Raw genomic sequence first — 19,974 nt, 5'->3', positions numbered from 1 at the left:
CTCACGCTGCCCCCGACACTTCCTGATTCTACTGCGCAGGCGCGCCAACCGACCTGTAGGAGTCGCTGTCCACAACGCCCGATCCCCACCCATCAGTTTCCCACCCTCTAATACTGCCAATTGTATTAGTACGGACGACCAGCCAAACTGAAAACAATGTGGAGAGCTGGATTCGAACACGCGAACCCAGCGTCTCCACATTGGTGGCGAGTGCCTTGCCCACTACACCACCTAGCCGCCCTAGCTAATATACCTTTTCATAAACATTCTAAAGGGGCCCAAGTTCTTTTTGTTTGCTAATACAATAGCTGACACGAAATACATACAACTGAATAATACACACAACATACAGCTGTTTCCATAGCAATGGAATGGTGCCACAAATTTCAAATAATGATTTTATTTAACTTAGCATTATCTAACCTAAATCTGTGAACATTAAATCTTGGCAACTTGAGACATTTATAGCAACGACTAAACTTAAAAATGTCTTGGCATAAAGATAAAACACAACCTCTTGTACAGTAACGTTAGGAAGTGGGCTGGAGACACTATATTTTGTGAATTGATGCACCATCAACCTGGATAAAGTTATAGGTTCATTCGCAAGGTAACCTATACACCTAACATATCAGTTAATTTAGCTAGCTGACGTTATTATTACTATTAATAGTCATTTCTACAATTTGAATAGACAGAAATAGATGATAAAATAGCCTAAATATTGTTGTACCTAGCACCCTGCTTTACAAAGCCCACTGTAAAATATAATACAATAAAATACCCCTCTCCAAATTAAAGGGAGATGTTTTGTCATCAATTCAGGGGCTGTATCCTTCAGTTTGTGGGACCTCAGACCTGTCATACTAAATAATATGGGTATTTTTTTGCTACACTGTATGCATTTGTTAAAGGTTACATTATATGGCTAGCACACCTTCCAATGAAAGTGTCCTGTTAAAATGCTTCCATTACTTTTACTACAAAAGTAAAACACGTTTGTATTACTTGGCTCCCGTTTTTGTTTTGTTGTTTTTATAATGCTGCCATTATGCCAGTTAAGAAAACGTTCATATTTTCCAGGAAAGCTGTATGAAATGGTATGGGGTGCATTCACTCCCAGTCAGAGCAAGGAGAAGACACTGAGGACACCCCTAAGAACATTGATATTGATGCAATGGAAACCAATAGGCAGCAACAGGCCACACCCACTAAACGGAGACACGACCAGGTACCACTTTCAAGTCTACAATTCCACATCCCTCAGAACAGGACAAGGAGCATTGCATCACACCAAATAAAGCACCTAAAGATCCTACACCAACACACAGCAAACAAAGAAACTAAGGTTGCCTCTGAGATATACAAAATTTAAATACCTCAAAACGCTGTTGAAATAGCACAAGCTAAAGCACAGGATCCCTACCAGGTACAGAACCCCACTACGTCTTACAGTGAGGTCATCCAAGGAGTAACATCTAACGTAAACCCAAAGCCGCGGAGGAAAGCAAAGGGCCAAAAATGCACCAACTGAACTTCGTATGTGGGGAATGATGCGAACACTGCCCAAATTCGTTAAACAAGATTCTCGACATCCAAGTGGTGAGCGCCCTACCGAACCAACTGTTGCACCCGTGTGTGACACAAAGTCTCTCACTTCCGTGGAGCTGGAGCCTCCTGCACCGCCAACAAATACCAAAAGAAAAATAGCAGGAGAGGTCAGGTGAAGGCTCGGGCAAAAACACCAAAACTGCCAGCAAGCCCGCCGTGAGCGGCAGTCAACCTCACTGCCCCAGCTAGAACGAGGCTGGAGCAGATGGCTGAAAATAAGTTCAAGGTTCAGCCACCAGATGGCAGTCAGATTTCTCCAGAAAAATGCTACCTGCATGCTAACCCGTCGAGTTTCAAGTTTCTTTAATAGTTGTCATACAGAAGTACAGAATACTTTTATACAAAATGCTTCTTACTGTTACGCTCCAGACTGTGCAAGACAAGATAAGTATGAAATAAAATAACATAGTATAGCATGTAAATTAGAAGTAAAAAATATATAAGGGAGGATCTGCAGGCCCAGTGAGGGCATTTAGTATGTATAATTCTATGGCAGTGAGCTCACAGCAGGGGGGGGGGGGGGGGGGGGGTAGCATTGCTACGGAAGAAAAACATGTGGAGCCACAATAAATATCTCAGTCTGTCAATGCCCAATATATTAATGGAGAGGTTCTGTGATGACCCTCCATTCTGCACGCCAACAGCCAATGTAAATGCAGACGCCTCATATGCCAGGGGTGAATGGGCGCCCTACAACTTCCTCTATTGCTGTTCTGTCATCCACTACCTGATCATAAACTGCAGATGCAAATATCGAGGTAAGAGCCAAGTGTCAGCCCAAGAACCCTACAACACCACCAGGTACACCGGTCAAGTCAAAATGGGGGAAATGCCAAAAAGGAGCTCAACAGGAGCCACCCAGTTGCCGTCCTCCATCTCAACGCCCAGCGCCGTTCTGCTGTGCGCTGCCAACGTAACACAGCACTGCCACATGTCTTAAAGTGATGAGTCACACGGCACACTTTGAAACACTACTGCCTCAATTGCAACATCACATGTTCAGTGTGTTACAGTGCCGAGTCTAGAGATTATGAACATCAATCGTCCCGTCCTTTGTTCCTGATCATCTCTGATCTTTTGGGAGAAGAGTTGAGTTGCAACATATTCTTCCTCTTCGCCAGGATCAATGTGTAGCGGAACTACCTGTGTGAGCCTCCTTGGATCGTCACAGCAACGCTCGCTGCTGCTTCTTCTTTGGTGAGGCAAGAGGGAAGTGAATCTCACCAATGAAAAAAAGGCATTTGTGATACTAATGAGTCATTCAAATACCAGTGTTGTGTTTTTTGTGTGTGCACATGTCTAAATAAAAATCATTCCAAATAAAAGAAAAGAAAAGGTTTATTGTTTTTAATCATACATTTCAGACAAATATTTGCATTTCCAGATTGATTGGATTACAAACCATCTAGGGAGGACAAAAATAATTACCATTTGGAAAACACTCACAAAACTTCAATGGCAATTCTCTGTCAGTTACTAGGATACAAGGCTAGGGCAATGAAATACAGTTCCATGAGCACTACTGGGGGGGGGGGGGGGGGGGGGGGGGCAAACTATATAAAAGAGTACTGCTTATACTTCCAAGTGCAAGGAAAGTAAAGTGTTTTCATATCTTCTATAGTTGTGTTACACTGGAGGACAAAGTCACTGCATGGCCACTGTGATGAAGAAGGCCTTTAATGAGCGAGACCCTCCCCAAGAAGAACAGCCCGGTCATCCTTTTACACTCATCAGCTGACAATGTACCATAAAAAAGAAAATAATACAAAATATAAACGTTGGATAGATGGCAACTTCAATAACAAAATTGTCTTCAAACATGCCAACCTTTCACCACCTTTACAAAGTAGAGTGACTGAAAAGACTGTTTGCGAGAGTGTTGCCGCAGGTTTACTGTAGATATAGCCTAAGTCCCTTACACACGTTGTCAAGACTTGCAGAAGGTAAAGTGTAAGAAGAAAGAGGATTTTTTTTTCTCTTCCAAGTTGGTTGACAAGTCAATCAGTCTGCCAATATTAATCCCTTGGGGAGATGGCATGTGAATTGATTGGGTGGATACTGTATGGGCTGTGTGTGTGTATGTATGCATGTTCCTGCAGTTGGATTACACAATCATTTCCAGCTGTCGTGCGTATTCGATGACCTGTTGTGCCAACTCTTTGGAGGGGATGGTGACCTCTTCTGTCCGCTGCTGCTGACTGCTGAAAGAGTAGTATCCATCTGGGCTCTGACTCCATCCCCTCTGAAACAACGACAACATAAAAGAAGACGATCGACTTCAGGTATTGGGCAACAACACGGGTATATAGTCCATGTGCAGAATAATGCTTCTTTCTTCTACTTGTTTACAGCAGTAGACGGTTATTCTGAGTGTCTATTCTAAGGCTATTGGCTGAGCTCTGTGATTCCCCCGTGGTAACCCTTCATTTTACTTTAATTTACTTGCTATGTATGATGATAGTAGAATGTGTGCATATTCTACTGTTGCACTTTGAAGACGAAGAGTGTGCTAAATGCCTGAAACAAGATAAAAAACTGAAGCAACATTCTTGGTGACGTACTCGGTCATCTTCTCAAACACAAGATTAAGAACTGAAGCAACATTCTGGGCGTACTCTGTCCTCCTCTCAAACACAAAATAAACATTTAAGCAACATTCTTGGTGTACTTAGTCATCTTCACAAACACAAGATTAAAAACTGACGCAACATTCTTGGCATACTCGGGTCATCTTCGCAAACACAAGATACAAATTTAAACAACATTCTTGCCATATTCAGTCAATCTTCTCAAACACAAGATGAAAACTGAAGCAACCTTCATGGCATACATTACTAGGTCATCTTCGGAAACACAAGGTGAACATTTTACCAACCTTCTTGGCATACTCTGTCATCTTCTTTGGGGAAGAGCAGAAAAGCACCCGGGTGGCTTCGTTGAACTGGATCTGCTCATACGCCTTCTCTATACAACCAGCAATCTCATCGCTGTAACAGAGAGAGAGAAGAACTGGGTATTTCTGTCCGGGTACAGAGTGTAGGACTACAGATTAAATACCGCTAAGCTTCACTGTATCTGTACCTTAATAATATGGATTATTGAGAACACCAAATACGAAGCACTTGGAATACGCAAAGTGTAGAGGAGCCAAAGCTATATTAGGTTATTGTATTATATGAATGTTTATATGTTTATTTTTATAACCTTACATTGAAACAGCATTAGGAATATTGATTGGATTTAAGATAGTCATTGGACCCAGAGTCTGGCTATTCCAATCATGTCACTCCACGCCTAAGTGGTAGCACCATGGACCGTCTTATTTGTCATAATAGAACATTCTAGAACATTTGTGATGTCAAAGTATGATGTCATAATCAAACATTCTAGAACATTTGTGATGATGTCATAACCAACATTCTAGAACGTGTGTGATGTCACCGTATGATGTCATAACCAAACCGTCTAGAACATTTGTGTATTTATATTAGGGCTGGGCGATTAAGCGATATTATCGATTAATTCGAATTAATGATTTAGGACGATTTCAAAAAATTAAAATCGGTTAAAAAAAAAATTTTAGTCACCTTTTATTTTACAAAAAGTGATGTTTGGTGAAAGTTAGATTCTTGTTTGATGATCAAGAGGCACATTTTATTTGTTTCAAGTGAAGTTTGGTGAAAAAGCAAGTTATTGCACTATTAATCCCAATAGGGACATTCATCTTTGTTTGATCAAGAGTAACCTTTTATATTATATATAATAATTTTTTTTAAGTGAAGATTGGCTAAAGTTAGGTTTGCACTTCATCTTGGTTTGATAAATTTTTTGTGTCAAATATTTTTTTTAGCTCTCTCAAGAGGAAACAAATCGATTACAATTGTAAATTGGATTTAAAAAAAATAATAATCTGGGATTTAATTTTTTGGCCATATCGCCCAGCCCTACTTTATATATTCAACAATTCTCTCAGTTGAATTTGCATCAGTTTGCATCTTGAAACAGTGCTGAGCAGTACTGAACAGATAGACTAAGGCCATGGTTAGACTGGTGTTTTTGTGGTTTTTTTTTTATACGTTTTTGAATACGTTTCATGTCCCTATTACACAGAAATGCGTTTTTTGGCGTTTTTTTTGTGGATACGGCTGAAACGCTAAATTGTGTTTGCGTTTTGGAGAACCGCTAAAAAACGCGCCGACAACAGCGTGTAGTCTGCATGAGCCGTTGTTGCGAAAACACCCATGCGCAGTAGATACCATCTGCGTGCCCTTCCGGTGACAACAGAGTGTGTGTGTGTGTGTTTGGAACAGAGGCAGAGCTGTCCCAAATAGCTGCAGCTACCATGTGTTGTCAAGTTATTGTTATAAGGATCCCAGTCCAAGCTACAACAGTCTGCATTCCCTTAACAATTGTTTGTATTGAGCCGTATTGTACCCATATGCAATATGTTAAATAAAGTTTACATCCATTCATTCTGCTAGCATTACCGATTGCATGAGCAGCTGGCTAACGTGAGCTATCAGATCCTGTTAGCTCAAAGCTCCTCTTTCAACTTAACAAGCATTAAACAAAATGGCCCAGTCATCTATTCACCTTTGTTTAATACACACAGCGTTGTCTCTAATGTTATCTAACTACTGATAGCTCTCGATATCATCAGTTGGTGCTGGCTAAATAGCGTGAGCTAACGTTAGCTTCTAGCCACAATGCTATACTGTTATAATGGCACACTCCATTGACGTTAGCATGCAGCTAACAATGCTACCGATCTTTTTTTAGACTAAACTATCCGCTCTTGGTGGTCACTTGTGTTGATGTTAGTTTTGTTTCATCAACAAATGACAGGCAGAACACACAGTGAATGTATCCGTTTTGTTTATTGCACTTTTATTAGGCTTTGCTGAAAAATAATTGCTGCATTGAGTAAATAGGCAAGATGGTGGCGCCCATAGGCGTCTGCCTTGTTGACATTTTCTTTGCTGGAGCTACCAGGAAGTGTATTGGCACATTCAAGTTCTGATTGGTTGAAATTGCCTTCATGTTCGCCACCTACTGCCACCTACTGCTTTGGCAGTGTACTACATCAGTGTGCTCAGGTGACAAAAAAAAAAAAAAAAAAAATGTGACTCGAGGCGCAGGACGTCGCGGCGAAACGCGTATGACAATGAAACGAAAATGAAACGAAAGGTGTAACCGCAGCCTAAACAACATAGATTGAAGCCTGCATTTCTAGACCAGCATAATGGGTTTGTAGTCACTTGTCTAACGGAACGTAGGCCAAGTGCGTCCACATTTTTATAGGATTCTATCACATTTTCATAACAATAGCACCCTGCGCCGTTTTCATTGAGGTTTCTTACAAATTAACGATGCTTTATCTTGTCCTTTATATGCCGATTATCATTAGAATCTTAAATTGTACCATATGTCCCCCTTTAGACAACATATGTAATGCTACCAGCGCACTTTTGTTAAGATAATTAGTTGGCCATTCGCGGTCGCTATACCGAGGTTGCAGTAATAGTTTAACGCTGTTCAGATCACGTCGGAGAATATAGACCCATCCCAGTGACCTGCGACCTGTGCTAACACTCTTGGGAAATGCAGTGTTGTAGTTCTCAACATTTTCAGCCTTTAATTTTAAACCAATGCTGCCATCTACTGACAACAAAAAAGTGTTGTCTAATCGTCACCTTGAGAGCCACTTCCGTATACAGCGCCGCCCCAAACCCATTCTAGAGATTCCCACTTTTTGCTGGGAGTGGGGCGTGGCCGTATTTGGTCCCAGACAATAAGAGTGGCTGCAATTGGTCACCGTGACGTTATTTGTGCGAGTAAATGAGTGAGCAACTGCGATAACAAACATTTCTTATCCGATTTGGCTCAAACTATGTGGATAGGTTGAACCTGCACTATTGATAATTATTTATTTCATTATTATTATATATATATATTTTTTTAATGGTCCAAGATCAAAGTTTTAGGTATTGGTGCATACCAGTAAGGATGGATTTTCTGCCTGGTGGGGACACAAGCGAGGTCTACTTGGACCATTTGAACACGTCTTCGGTCTACTTATTATTCTCCCAAATCCTTATGCCTGGAGCCGGAGGGTAAGTTTATGGGTTGACATGTGCTGTAAGGTGAGTGTAGCCCGTCTCTGAGCAGTTTGAAATGCCGCAAGCCATACCCGATGCATTTGTCAATCACAAGAGTTCCTACATTCACAGAGCAGTGAAGATCGGTGTAGGTCATTGCATGTGTGGCGAGGATGGTGGAAGTGGACTTTGGGCTCAGTTCTTCATATCGCTCCTTACCGAATTGTGTCCAGCAAAATGTCTATGAAGAAGGTGTAGCTCTCTGCAGGGATGTTCCCTTTGGCCAGAAAGACTTTGTTGTAGCTGCCTTCCATCAAGTACTGAAAAGAGCAAGGGGAGGACAATTAAAAGCTCTATAAACATGCATAGATTTGATTGTATCTACTGTACTTAGCAGGATTTTTTTGTACTTAGCAGGATTTAAAAAAAAAAAATCATCAAGACGCTTCAGAGTGAAGTAGAAAAGACATGCAACCTAGGCAATCCAGCCGTGGTCCTTGACCGAGGTACTGCAGGTACCCGCATTTCACTGTATGCCTTGTATGCTGTGACAAATAAAACTCTTGACTTGAAAAAATGTCATCTTTGACGGTGAATAACACCATGCTAACATTGACCAGACGTGAAGAATTCCCATTGAGCTCATTCAGCACCTTCTCGAGATCAAATGTACAAAAAAATCTAAGCAAATGAATAAAGGGCAGATTATATTTACAGGGGTTTTTGTAGATACAGTACTGAATTTTGCCATCCAGACATGCCATTTGAAATATGAATATAGAATATCAGGCCTATAAATTACCTTATTATGGCCAAATCATACATCTATGGATGGGGCCAAATCTCATCTTTCTAATGGCAGAGTTCAATCTGGATTTAGTACCACCAGGCGCCCATTACAGGGCAGCAAAGACCGTGAATTAAATCTGACTTTTTTGTTGATTGAGACGCGTTTTTTTAAGACGTTCAAAGAAAGGTAAAGAAAAACAATATTCTCTTTTATGGCAATAACATTCAAGTGAATTGGCGTGAAATAATTTCACGCCAGACGGCTCCAAGTTTGACAGGGGCTGGCGTGAGCTGGGTAGTGTAGTTTTATGAAATTCGAAAGCCCTGGGTCTCTTCTTTCATAGGACTACACACACGTATGACAGCTTCCTTTATTCCCATCTAATTCATCCAGTTTCCGCCGGGATGCGCCGAGATATTTATGAACTCGTATTTCGCCAATAACACTTGGTAAACAAACGTAGTGCTGAAAATATACACGTTGACTGCCGTTTTGATAGGGTTTGGGTCTTTACTCTTGGCTACATGTGAAGAAGGAAAAAAACACTACATTAATCCATTTATGACGTGAAACAAATCTTGGTCCGGTACAGGGCCTGTCGAGCTTAACACTTTCTGTGCCAAAAACGTAAAAAGTCATTATTGGGCGCCAACAGTTGAGTGCCAAAAACGTAAAAAGTCATTTTTGGATCGTTTGATCTTTTTACTTTGATCCCCGCTCTACAGACTTGCCCAGAGCTATCTGCATAATTTTCGACTATCCCCACACATTAGAACTGCAATGCCGATCGACTACCACCAGTAAGGTGGCATATTATTTACCCGAACATAGCAAGTAGCAAGCATTACTCGTCCTTCCGTTGCTCATAGAGCCCCGAGTTGTACCCATTCTGCAGTTTGTTAATAAAGTTTTCAATCAGACACATGTATAGAAAGGCTTTGTTTTATTATAACATTCGTTGCAGTAAAATCATTATGCCTCGTTTGGTCATCCTCATCTACGTTCTCGGCGGGGAGCTAACATATTAGCTACGGTGAGTCTGTTGTGCTTCTCGCAAGCAGATCAATGGCGGCATTGCCGGAAGTAAAAAAACGAATAAACGCTTGCCGATTGGTGGTAACAGCAGAGGCGGGTGCAAGCGGTGTGACGTAATTGGCAGAATCGCCCGTCAATCACAATTGTTCGATTGCATTGGTTGAGAGCTCTGGTTGAGACAATAGTATCCAGATGGAGCCCGGCAGACCATACTGGTTGAGCCGAGCGCCGCGCCTCTTCACATCGCCTCAACCCCGCGCGCCTCCCTTTTTTTCCCACCGAACGTTCGAACCCATTAATTAAAGTCCGAATGTCAGCGTAAGGAACGAACGTTCGGGCTCAGCCTTAACCACCAGGTGGCGGTATCGTCCGTGTCTGAACTGCGATGGCTTGGGTTGAATCACACTCTAACTTTCATTTCTGCTTGGCCAGTGGCCACTCCTCCTGCTGGAACATAGATTCACATTGATCGCCTAGAAATTCCGTCGCCTAAGCGTATTTGGTAATCGCGATGGCGATGCGATCACTTGGAATTCTTCTTCTTGGAATACATTCTGGCTAAGGTAAGGTACATTCTATGTCTATTTTACCGAATCTGAAACGTGTTTTTCTAACGATCACAGTTGTGTTTCACCGGACGAAAAACATGCTTGGAAAAACACGATCATAGTTTTGAGTTAAAACACCCCCCCCCCCCCCCCCACCTTGATGATTTTGTGATGGTATATACTTTGATTTGAGAGTATTCTGGGTTTCAGGGGATCAGCCAGAATGGTTTGGGCTTATTACACATAACGCGTTTTATCTCACAATCTATGAAAAAAATACTATTATCTTGGAAATGCTATGTTTAGCGTGTAATAAACTACAGCGTGTGGAAACAAACTATTATTCCCATGCTGGACTACAAGTAATGTTTGTCAAAATTAGCCACACGGTGTCTCTACAGCTATAATACAGAAAATGGGGGACCCTGATGTAAACAAGACGAAAGTCTTTCTCTGGTCTGCACTCCCTTAACAATTGTGTGTATTGAGCTGTACTGTATTGTACCCATTCTGCAATCTGTTAATAAAGTTTTCAATCAATCAATCAAACACACACACAGCTTCGCAAACATAGTGCAATGACCACGGAAACGACTAGAAGGCTGGCATTCTAAGGGTAATGATAACCGAATTGCGTGGCAGTCAATGTGTTAAAACAACACAGTTTCAACAGTGACATTTTAAGGCAGCATGTGCAGGGATTAAAGCAAAAAAAAATCTCCTGACTGAACTTTTTTCAGGCCAAGTCATATTCTTATTTTAACCTCCACTGCATTTCTTTTTAATAGCGTTGGCGTTTTAAGGGAGCCTACTTGTTTCGGTTTAGTCGATAATCCAATGTACAGTCCCCCCCCCCCCCCCCCCTCCACCCAACCTCCTCCAATGTACAGTTTCTTCATCAAATGTATATACTCCTTTTTTAGACTCTATTGTATTTCACAAACAATACTGTATTTGTAAATCTGGTATGTCATAATCATAAATGTATAGATGTAGCAGTATTATCTATCTGTATGTCATGTATGTCATATATGTTATGATGAATTGAAAATGGGGGACCCTGATGTAAACAAGAGGAAGTCTTTCTCTGGTCTGCACCCCCTTAACAATTGTATTGAGCTGTACTGTACCCATTCTGCAATCTGTTATAACAATCAATCAATATTTAACAGATTGCAGATATATAGGATATATAGGTTTAGGATTGCAGGTATATAGTAATGATTGCAGATATATAGGTTATATAGGATATATAGGTTAATATAGGATTGCAGGTATATAGTAATGTTACATTTGTGACATATACGATATGGAAATACTGTTACCCATAGATCCTAACAGAGATTATATACATTATGATGGGGAGGAGACTGTACATTAGGGTGGGTGGGAGAAAAAAGATACATACGGGGAGAGAATATACAGTGGGGAGGAGACCGTCTACAGATACACCTGTGTGATGTTGATATTTGTACTGTGAAGTAACACGACAATGACAAATGTGTTGTTTCTGTTTTTCTTTTTGACATAGTTGCGGAACACGGAACAAGTTAACAACTCACCACCGTCTACAGCCCCCGCATCATACTGTAGCCTAGCCAGTCTCTTGAAATACTGCTATCTTCAAACTTCCATTCCTCTCGACACTTTCTTTTGTTGGGTGGTGCCGCTCATCCTTTTCGTCTGAGAACACTGTGTTTTCTATTTAGTGGCCAGCTTACTCCTTCCATTAACGTTATTATGCTGACGTTAGCTAATAACTATGTGTTGGGGATAATGGTTCCGCACGGACCATATTGTTTGTTACATTGCTGTCGGCAAACTCGCTCAGAGTGTCAACAGAGTGTTGACGTTAGGGCTGGGCGATATGGGAAAAAATCATATCGCGATAACGATATGATAATTTTATTTTATTTCTCGATATCGATAATTATCGAATTGTTATAAGTATAATTTTTTTTTTTTTTTTTTTTTTTTTTAACAACAGATGTATGTTTATTTTGCAGCAATTCTTTGTCATTGCCGCCATCTTTAGTGTTACATCCCCTCACACTCCAGTTCTCAGGCTGCAGCTGGTTTAAAAGCTAAAGTAAACCGGCTTCTCTGCTGGCTGTGGCTCCAGAGGAGTTGAACAGTTCTGGCTCTGCTAGTTTATTTTCGATCTTTTGGCGCTTTTTTGGTGGACAAACCACCGCACATGTGCACTGTGACTCGTGACTGGAGTCTAGTTCTGCTAGCACACATAGCCTACTGTGTACAGACGGTTTCAAAATGTATTTTAAATTAGAAAGCAAACAAAATAAATGGACAAGAGAAAAATAAATCTGAATTTGGTCAGTATTGTCATTTGGACAAGCAAAGCCATTACTTTAAGTTGCAGGCAAGAAAGACAAGTCTGTCCACTGTCTCTGGTTTTAAAACTGCCCTGTTGCAGGTAAAAAAATATATAATAATAAAAAAAAAAAAAAAACGATTTTTCGATTTTTTTTTAATTTCGATATTCGATATCGATTATTAAAATATATTGCGATATTTATCGTTATCGTTATATCGCCCAGCCCTAGTTGACGTTAAGTTGATGTTAGCTGCTAGCTGGCTACCCAAATCCACAACAGCCAGGCAGCCAACCGTACAAAATACAGTCTCAGCCAATCACATCGATTTGTACAGTTAGTTAGCTCCACTCCATTGCAAAGTAAAAGTTAGCCAGCCAGGACAGCCCGTATTAGCAAGCTACAGTTACAGTAACGTTAGCCACCCGAAGATCGGTAGCTAGATAACGTTAGCCACAGCTTCAAAAACGAATTTCAATTATGTTATGAGCTATCAGCTAGCCAGCTAGATAACGTTAGAAAACGCCTTGTGTAGTAAACTAAAGTGAATAGTTTACTGGGCCATTGTTTAATGCTTCAGTGGTGTTAAAAGAGGACCTGCACGCTTGCTATCTTCGGTGCAAATGATACGGGTCTGTGACAAGACAGGTCTGTGAGGGGGAGGGCACTGTGAGCAGCGTGTGTGCGTCAAGCTCACGTTTAATTGGTTAGAATGGTCAAAATGCCCTACGCATCTACACAGCATATTATACCAGGTAGCCAATTCCGTCAGACTCCAAATCAAATTGACGGAAAAAAATTAAAAAAAAGACTGAAATCCGTCTGGAGACGGAACGCTTTAATGCATGCATGTGGCACCTGCTCTAAGGAGACCGGGTGTCGGATGTATACGTTGCTCTGGATGTCTCTTGCACTCAGCCTCTCCAGTTCCGTGTGAAACTCAGACACACGGTTCTGTGACAGCAGGAAAAGCAGGTTCAGTCCGAGTAGCTGGTGCATGTAGGCGGCATCGGGCAACTCCTCCCTTGACGGAGAGCAAAAGAGAAAGGGAGAAAGTGGAATATCAGAACATAGTTTACTTAAGTTTATTTGGCATGATTTAAGAGAGAGAGAGAACAGGCGAAAATGGAACGATTGCATTACTTGTAATCAAAATAGTAGCACTTCAGCTGTGCCATGTATCTCTCAAAGGAAGGGATGTCCTTCTTGAGGATGCTCCACAAGGCTCCGATTTCCAGAACATCACCTGAAAGACAGTTAGACAGGCCTTTTAAGTCTAAGGTAATGATAAGTTAAACTGTGGTGATATTGGTGTTCATCAATCACACTTTCGGTAAGTAAGTCTAGTGATAATGACTAAACTAAAGTGTTAATACTCACGGGCTAAAATTAGTTGCTGCTTAGTGAGCTTGGTCCCAGTGGTAGGAAGAAAGTTCAATTCCAACAGAGAGATCTGGGGAAAAAACAAGTAACGGAAAGGGTCATTAACCAGGAGGGGGGGGGGGGGGGGGGGTAACGTACCTAAATGACCCTGTACAGCAATATTAAATTATGTGAGATAATTCCAGGTGACAAAGCACAGCACACATAATCTCACTGTTTGACAGTTGCCATGACTGGATTAAAGAGAGAAATCTCACAATATACACTCATCTTAATCAATTAGGTGGAACGCCCTACCCAAAGCTGTAAATGTGAATCACTACCCACTTTCAAAACCACTCTCAAAGAACACCTACGGAAGACTGCAATTCGAAACTGGCCCCTGTAAATGTCCTAACCCAACCCCCTCCAATGTACAGTAATTTACCTAGTATGGTTGTCAATATTCCAATGTACAGTTTTGCTTGTTTGTACAGTGTCCCCCCCTCCAATGTACAGTAAATTACCTAGTATGGTTGTCAATATTCCAATGCACAGTTTTGCTTGTACAGTGTTCCCCCCCAACCCCCCCCCCCCCACCCAACCTCCTACAATGTACAGTTTTTAAGTCAAATGTATATACTCCCTTTTCTGGACTCTTTTTGTATCACTAACAGTACTGTATTTGCAAATCTGGTAAGTCATAAATGTATAGATGTAGCAGTACTGTCTATCTGTATGTCTCATGTATGTCATATATGTCCTGATGAATTGAAAAGATGAAAGTCTTTCTCTGGTCTGCATCCCCTTAACAATTGTGTGTATTGAGCTGTACTGTATTGTACCCATTCTGCAATCTGTTAATAAAGTTGTCAATCAATCAATAACAATTGTACACAATGGATAACTTGGTGGTTGTAGGGATTCAAATACAGACGACGGTGGCGTTATGTTCCCTAATATAAGTTAGCTAGTATAACTTATATTAATTTAAGGTTAACATAACATTAACGTTAGCTGTTAGCCTAACTTATACGAAATTATCTACTCGTGTTATGTAGTTATTTTCCAAACGTTGATACATCTTATATTGGCTACCGTACCAATATAGCTGACGTTTTGACTTCAGAAAACATTCATTGTCATTCTCGCTCTTTATTAGCTACCTAGCCGTTAGCTTCCTCCCTGCTTTCTGTTCCAACACACACCGTGACCGTGTTGTCATTTAGTTCAACCTCAGAAACATACACACACAACCAGACACACAGCGTTATACCTTGAGTTTAGTTAGAAGTTCGCCGCATTTCCCCACGTTTGGGTTCTTCTTGTTCCACTCGGTCTTCAGAGTGTCGTACAGACCCGCGGTCTCCTTCAGCGCCATGATGGTGATTCTGCACAATACACGACACCGGCCGCCGGGTTACGGCAGATACTGTCGTAAAACACAACCCACTCTTCTTCTTCTTATTATTGGGGTTTTACGGCGGTCGGCCACCATCTGATTTGGGCATTACCGATCTATGATTACCGCCACCTACCGACCGGGGAAAACACAACCCATTGTCAACAACCGTTTCTTACGTGCGGTGCAAAATGGCGGCGTGGGCAGAAGACCGCTGGCGGAATGAAATACCAAATCATTATATCTTTCAGAAATTACGAGAGAAACTCGACTTGGAACCCAAAGCGAACGGCAGAAAGACTGTGAAAAACCTCACGTTTTGTCTGAACGGAGACTTGTTCGTGTGGGACGACGTGGACCGCGTGTTTTACACGACCAACCTGAGACAGCTCAACTCGGAACAACAGATCCCGGGCGGGAGCGGGAGTTATCATCAGACCTTGCTGTGCATCAACCCGCCTCACTTCGACGTCTGCCAGGTGCTGCTGAGTCCGACGCGCTATCACGTCGCGCTGGTCGGACAGCGGGGCGCCACGGTGCTTGAACTCCCGCAGCGGTGGGGAAAGAGGTCCGAGTTCGAGGGCGGACGGAGCGAGATCAACTGCAAGACCATCCCGGTGGCCGAGCGCTTCTTCACCAGCTCGGCGTCGGTGAGTCTGCGACAGGCGGCGTGGTATCCGAGCGAGACGGAGGAGCCCCACCTGGTCCTGCTCACCTCGGACAACAGGGTCCGGTTCTATGGCTTGAAGGAGCCCCAGACTCCCGCCAAAGTACTGTCTGTCTCCCAGTCGGAAGAGGACAGCAGTGTCCACAGTCAAGTGCGCTCCTATGGTGCAGCTTCTCTCGGGGAGATTGCAGTGGCATTTGACTTTGGGCCAGTGGCGTGCACTCCCAGGAAGCTGTCGGGCCCATCCAAAGAACTGCTGGTCTACCCACTATACATCCTTTACGAGAACGGAGAGACCTATCTCAGCTACACCAGCAAAGCCAACAGGCTAAACGTCAGTAAGCCCGTAGGACCCCTCCCCATGTACCCCGCAGCAGAAGACAACTACGGCTATGACGCCTGCGCCATCCTCTGCCTGCCCTGTGTGCCCAACATCCTGGTCATCGCCACAGAGACGGGCACCCTCTATCACTGTGTAGTGCTGGAGGCGGAGGAGGAGGATGAGACCGGAGCAGAGAAGTGGAACAGAGGAGCAGAGGCTGTGCCGTCTCTCTATGTGTTTGAGTGTGTGGAGCTGGAGCTCACCCTCAAACTAGCCACGGGAGAGGACGAGGATCCCCAAGAGACCGACTTCACCTGCCCAATTAGACTGCACAGAGACCCCCTGTGCCAGCACAGGTACCACTGCACGCATGAGGCGGGGGTGCACAGCGTCGGTCTGACCTGGTTCAACAAGCTGCACAAGTTCCTGGAGTCGGACGAGGAGGACAAGGACAGCCTCCAGGAGTTGGCAGCTGAGCACCGCTGCATCGTGGAGCACATCCTCTGCACTCGGCCTCTCTTCACCAGCCTGTCGGCTCCCGTACTGGGCTTCTTGATCGTCTCGGATCTCTCCCTGGGCGCCACCATGATCTGCATCACCAGCAGCTACGAGTGTCTCCTTTTGCCCCTGCTGAGCTCCATCCGACCCCCCTCCCCGCCCCTGCTGTGTTCCCATCCGGGGGCAGGCTCTGTCAGCTCCCCCCTGCGCGGACTGGCCGACGACTCCTTCGAGCAGCACGTCCGCAACATCTTGGCCCGCAGCTCCACCAACCCCCTGGTGCTCCGGGCGGGAGACAAGGACACGTCGTCTCCTCCCCCCCCGGAGTGCCTTCAGCTCCTCAGCAGGGCCACGCAGGTCTTCAGGGAGGAGTACATCCTCAAGCAGGACATGGCCCGCGAGGAGATGCAGAGGAGGGTGAGGCTCCTCACCAGTCAGAAGAACAAGCAGCTGGAGGACTTGGCTCTGTGCAGAGAGGAACGGAAGAGCCTGAGGGAGGCGGCGGAGAGGTTGGCGGACAAGTACGAAGACGGCAAGTATCGCCAGGAGGCCATCATGAACCGGGTGAAGCAGGTGCTGGGCAGCCTCAGGAGCCAGCTCCCCGTGCTGTCGGACAGCGAGAAGGACATGAAGAAAGAGCTGCAGACCATCGGCGACCAGCTGAGACACCTGGGCAACGGCATTAAGCAGGTGACCATGAAGATGGAGTACCAGAAGAAGCAGATGGACAAGGGCGTCAATCCGGCCAGGACCACGGTCGCCCTCAACGCCCACCAGAGGAAGTGTGTCCAGGGCGTGCTGAAAGAGCAGGGCGAACGCATCGCTGACATGATGAAGCAGATCAAAGACATAAAGAACCATGTGAGTTTCTGAAACAACCCACCCCCCCCTCCCGATGGCATCCTGTACCCAAAACCTCCATTGTTTCGGAAACATCCAGAAGTAGCCTTTTATCCTTTGAAGACGGTCCATGTTGACATTTGCTTTCAGGTGACATACAAGTCCCAAGAATCGGCACTTAGAAGTCATAAAGACTGTGGAATGGAGGGTTGATATGGGGAATATTTGATCTTGTATGCATACACATTAATCTAACCAATCTTTTACACTATTTTTGTTTCTCTATTGGTAATAAAATAAAATAATACCCAAAAAAATCATAATGGTAGAATCCAAACAGTCAAACAGCGACCTCTAGGTCCAAAAATGACAACATGGTACTGCGCTTTGTTTACAGTTTAATAATTTTTTGTCAAATGCGTTTGTTGTATTCTAGTGGGAGGGGTTGCTATTGCTGGCCACACCTCTGGCTCTGCCAAGATAAGTCTGGAGAAATTCACAGTGTAATAATAAGTTACTAAACTCCCAACCCACACATCAAACCAAAAAGTAAGCAAGGTGCAATATCAAGGGGGGGCTCTTTTGCCAAGAGGTCGCCGTTTGCTGACATTACAGAATGATTCTACCTTTAACTGCTCAGTGCTCTGGCATGACTTGGTTGCTTTTTTCCCTTAGCTTTCTTTGCCTTTTTCTTTTTTTACATAAATCAGAATGTTGTGGGCCTTTGATGAATGAGTGTTATTCACATGGATGACTAACACATTGCTTAAATGTGTCACATGTGGAACTGCAGTCGACATGCAGAATATACAAATATTTTGTATACATGAATCTAGGCAAGTTTCTGTATTCTACATGTTTTGCCTGTCACGTTGGAGAATAATAAAAATGTACTTTATAATACTGGCATGGCTAAGACTGCATTTTTCTTTTCTGTACGAAACAAATGCCTCTGAATCAAGAAATTAAATGAATACCAATAAATAAAAACTGCTGTTGCATCTTTGATCACATCAGTGTTTATATTAAACATATATCTGTTTCCCACAGTTTTTTAGGTTATTTGCAGGTCCGTCCCAATTACCATTTATGACATTTTTGGAGGGGTAAAAAACAAAAACCACAACCAAAAACAAAGGAAGCGAAGCATTCAAATAGTGATTTTGACATAAATTACCATGACAGCAATTGAAGCTTTCGAAGCATTTGGGTCTGCCCTCGTTAAAAGGACTGTATAATGAAAGATGATACATTATTTGTATTATGTTATGTGTGTATATCCGTTTGGGAAATGTATTTGTGGTGGACCACCACAAACAAACCTATGTATAATGGAGAAACCTTGATAATGTATTATATGCTCCAGCCTGCCACCTACAGATGAATACCGTACTGTTTTCAACACTGGAATGGAATAATTCTTCATCCGCCAGAGGTCACTCCTTTCCAGCCTTTTCATCCTCAGTTTTTCCTTCCCAGTGGGGCCCCGATGAGGAATTCCCCACATAAACACTGTGACGTACATGGAGACCCCGCTTTAGTCGCGGTTTAGTCGCTTTAGACGCGGTTAGGGTTTTTTCTTGTTGCCGATGGTCTTCTTCGGTCCACTTGTATTTCCTGCGTGAGCTTTCCCCCAATTCTGTTGCAATGTCACACAGCTCAGTTGGAATGTTGCTTTTGTGCAACTATAGAGTTTTGAATTGTCATCTTGTTTTACTTAATTGTAATTGTGTAATAGGTCTGCTCTTGAAAGAGGTCATCAGTCATTTGAGGACACTAGTCCACTCTTATGAGACATGATCGATAAGACTTAAATTTAAGCAAACTTTGTTTCAAATCAAGAGCTATCCATAAGAACTATTTCAGATGGGCTTGGATACATTTCACATTTTTATTTTTCTCTTACACACTGGGCAGCAGAGGCCCTACTGTAGACCCTAGGCCTAGCTGAGTAACACTCCAAATAGGGCGATGTTGTTTAAAAAGTCTTTCATAAAGGTACAGTGTCTAGATCCTGTGCACGGGCCCAAGGAAACTTAGCGGACCCTAGGAAAGGAGATATTAATAACTCCTGGGCCAGCCCACCACATTCCTCCCATGTGAGTCACAGTGTACACCAGAGAGCGGGGAGGAATGGGGTGGAATTGCCTCTGTTTCTTATTTGTGTTTCTTTCCATGGAGGAGTGGAATTGGGATACAGGGAAGACCACCCCTTCTTTTCCCAAACCTTGAGAAAAACCCTCACACACAACAAATACACACACGCTGCACCACGGGCACGTAGTTGCTCTTAAGTTTCAAGTGGGGGGAAAAGCCTGGAACTTAAAAAGATATGCTGGCTATGGGTGTACCGTAGATCTGAATAGGAATAAGGGAATGTGTACTGTATTCGTAGTGTGCGGTGTGTTTGAGAGGGGGAGAGCGAAAATGGAAAATGGTGGTATGGAGACTTGGCAGGGTAGACAGTG

The 19,974-nt window shown here is 43.2% G+C and overlaps 2 protein-coding genes across 2 annotated transcripts; one reads left to right on the top strand and one right to left on the bottom strand.

Moving 5' to 3' along the window:
• Positions 1 to 2,931: 2,931 nt before the first annotated feature.
• On the bottom strand, positions 2,932 to 15,207 carry psmd8 (proteasome 26S subunit, non-ATPase 8). Its single transcript, XM_084330800.1, has 7 exons — positions 15,054 to 15,207; positions 13,796 to 13,868; positions 13,559 to 13,661; positions 13,274 to 13,439; positions 7,929 to 8,029; positions 4,487 to 4,598; positions 2,932 to 3,853 (listed from the first exon to the last, which is right to left on the bottom strand). The coding sequence occupies exons 1-7, from the start codon at positions 15,156 to 15,158 to the stop codon at positions 3,716 to 3,718; spliced, it is 798 nt and encodes a 265-aa protein (XP_084186926.1). The 5' UTR covers positions 15,159 to 15,207; the 3' UTR covers positions 2,932 to 3,715.
• A 91-nt stretch (positions 15,208 to 15,298) lies between these two features.
• Positions 15,299 to 18,412, top strand: nup88 (nucleoporin 88). Its single transcript, XM_084330790.1, has one exon. It carries the CDS (start codon positions 15,371 to 15,373, stop codon positions 17,537 to 17,539), a length of 2,169 nt encoding a protein of 722 aa, XP_084186916.1. The 5' UTR covers positions 15,299 to 15,370; the 3' UTR covers positions 17,540 to 18,412.
• Positions 18,413 to 19,974: the final 1,562 nt, after the last annotated feature.

This window comes from Notolepis coatsorum (genome assembly GCF_963971535.1).
Source record: "Notolepis coatsorum genome assembly, chromosome: 1".
Classification (NCBI taxonomy): Eukaryota; Metazoa; Chordata; class Actinopteri; order Aulopiformes; family Paralepididae; genus Notolepis; species Notolepis coatsorum.
Note: the sequence above shows the minus strand (reverse complement) of the source record. Positions and strands in the feature narration are given on the sequence as shown.